The following is a 1,733-nucleotide window of genomic DNA, read 5'->3' as shown; positions in this document are numbered from 1 at the left end:
TAATGGGTTTCTTAGTTTCTCTCTTCAAACAGAAGGGTTTTGTTATTTTCTTGAATCTCTCGTTTCTCTCACTGGCTTGTGCTTTTTTAGCGATTCGATTTCACTATCCAGAAGAAACCCAATTCCGTGTTCTTAACAAGAGCTTCAGAAAACTCCATGGCACTGCTCAGGAAGATTGCCGGAATTTTATTGGTCTACCTGACTTTGAAGCTAAGTGCTCTGTTCTTAAATCCAACAACCCTTGTAACACCCAAGGCTATATAGATTATCTTTATGTTTTCTATTGTCAGTATGGAAGTTTTAGCATTCTGGGCTATACTCTGTTGTTTCTGTGGCTTCTTGTGTTGTTCTATCTTTTGGGTAACACTGCTTCTGAATACTTTTGCTCTTCCCTTGAGAGTTTGTCGAAATTGTTGAATCTATCCCCAACAATTGCTGGTGTTACTCTGCTTTCTTTGGGGAATGGCGCACCTGATGTTTTTTCCAGCCTTGTTGCTTTCATGGGAGATGGAACTACTGATATTGGCTTGAATACTGTTCTTGGTGGAGCCTCGTTTGTTACCTGCGTCGTTGTCGGAATCATAAGCATTTTGCTGCGTTTTCGACGGATTAAGGTTAATAGGGTTGCCTTCATTAGAGATGTTTTGTTCTTCCTCTTGGTTCTTTTGTCTGTTTTTTTTATATTGCTTCATGGACATATCAATCTGTGGGGTTCCCTTGCCTTTTCTTCCATGTATCTTGTTTATGTTTTGGTTGTTTATGTCTCCCATGCCCAATGGCTGAGTTTGAGGAGGGATATTTTCCAACCCCTTTTGAAAGAGCCACCAAAGGATGAGTCTGAGGGCCAAAATGACGATGACGACAACGACGACGGTGTTAGAATCGACGTATACGATGTCTGTTTTTGTCCTAGTTTTTCGCCTTCTTGTGTTTTTTTCCTTCGCCTTCTTGAGATTCCTCTTTACTTGCCTAGAAGGCTGACAATTCCCACTATTGCTGAAGAAAACTGGTGTAGATTGTATGCAGTTGCTTCAGTGACATTAGCTCCCATTCTCTTAGCTTTTCTATGGGCATTTCACCACCAGATCGATATGTCTCGGTCGAACGTAATCATCTGCATCGTCGCCTTGCTGGTCGGAGTTAGTTTTGGAATTGTTGCATTTGTGACAACTGAGAATTCAAGCCCACCAAAGAAGTGGCTGTTCCCATGGCTTGCAGCTGGGTTCACCATGAGTTTAACATGGAGTTATATTATAGCTCAGGAACTGGTAGGGCTATTGGTTTCACTTGGCTACATAATGGGCATAAGCCCTTCAATTCTAGGACTGACCTTCCTGGCTTGGGGAAACTCTCTTGGGGATTTAGTTTCCAATGTGACCGTGTCCTTGAACGGCGGGCAGCGAGGCGCCCAAATAGCCATCTCCGGCTGCTACGCCGGCCCCATCTTCAGTACGCTGTTCGGCCTTGGGATGTCCCTTGTCAGCGCTTCATGGAAGAAGTATCCTGAGCCGGTGGCCATCCCGGCTGACCCGTACGTGATGGAGACATTGGGGCTGTTGGTAGGAGGGCTGCTATGGGCGCTTGTAAGTTTGCCAAGGAGAGAGATGAGGGTTGATGCAGTGTTGGGAGGAGGCCTTCTGGCTATCTATTTGACCTCTTTGCTCTTAAGAGTGTTGCAAGCTCTTGGGTCTTCCCATTAGAACCATTTTTGACACTCAACTCTTACTACCACA

At 44.7% G+C, this 1,733-nt stretch overlaps 1 protein-coding gene across 1 annotated transcript; it reads left to right on the top strand.

The window, feature by feature from the left end:
- Positions 1-2: 2 nt before the first annotated feature.
- Positions 3-1,727, top strand: LOC111785151 (cation/calcium exchanger 2-like). The gene has a single exon (XM_023665612.1). The coding sequence runs from the start codon at positions 3-5 to the stop codon at positions 1,698-1,700; it is 1,698 nt and encodes a 565-aa protein (XP_023521380.1). The 3' UTR covers positions 1,701-1,727.
- Positions 1,728-1,733: the final 6 nt, after the last annotated feature.

Source organism: Cucurbita pepo, unplaced genomic scaffold (assembly GCF_002806865.2).
Source record: "Cucurbita pepo subsp. pepo cultivar mu-cu-16 unplaced genomic scaffold, ASM280686v2 Cp4.1_scaffold000388, whole genome shotgun sequence".
In the NCBI taxonomy this organism is placed as follows: Eukaryota; Viridiplantae; Streptophyta; class Magnoliopsida; order Cucurbitales; family Cucurbitaceae; genus Cucurbita; species Cucurbita pepo.
This window is presented reverse-complemented; position numbering and strand designations above follow the sequence as displayed.

Excerpts from the sequence above, each read along its gene's own strand:
- LOC111785151 (XM_023665612.1), top strand. The coding sequence starts at position 3 with ATGGGTTTCTTAGTTTCTCTCTTCAAACAGAAGGGTTTTGTTATTTTC.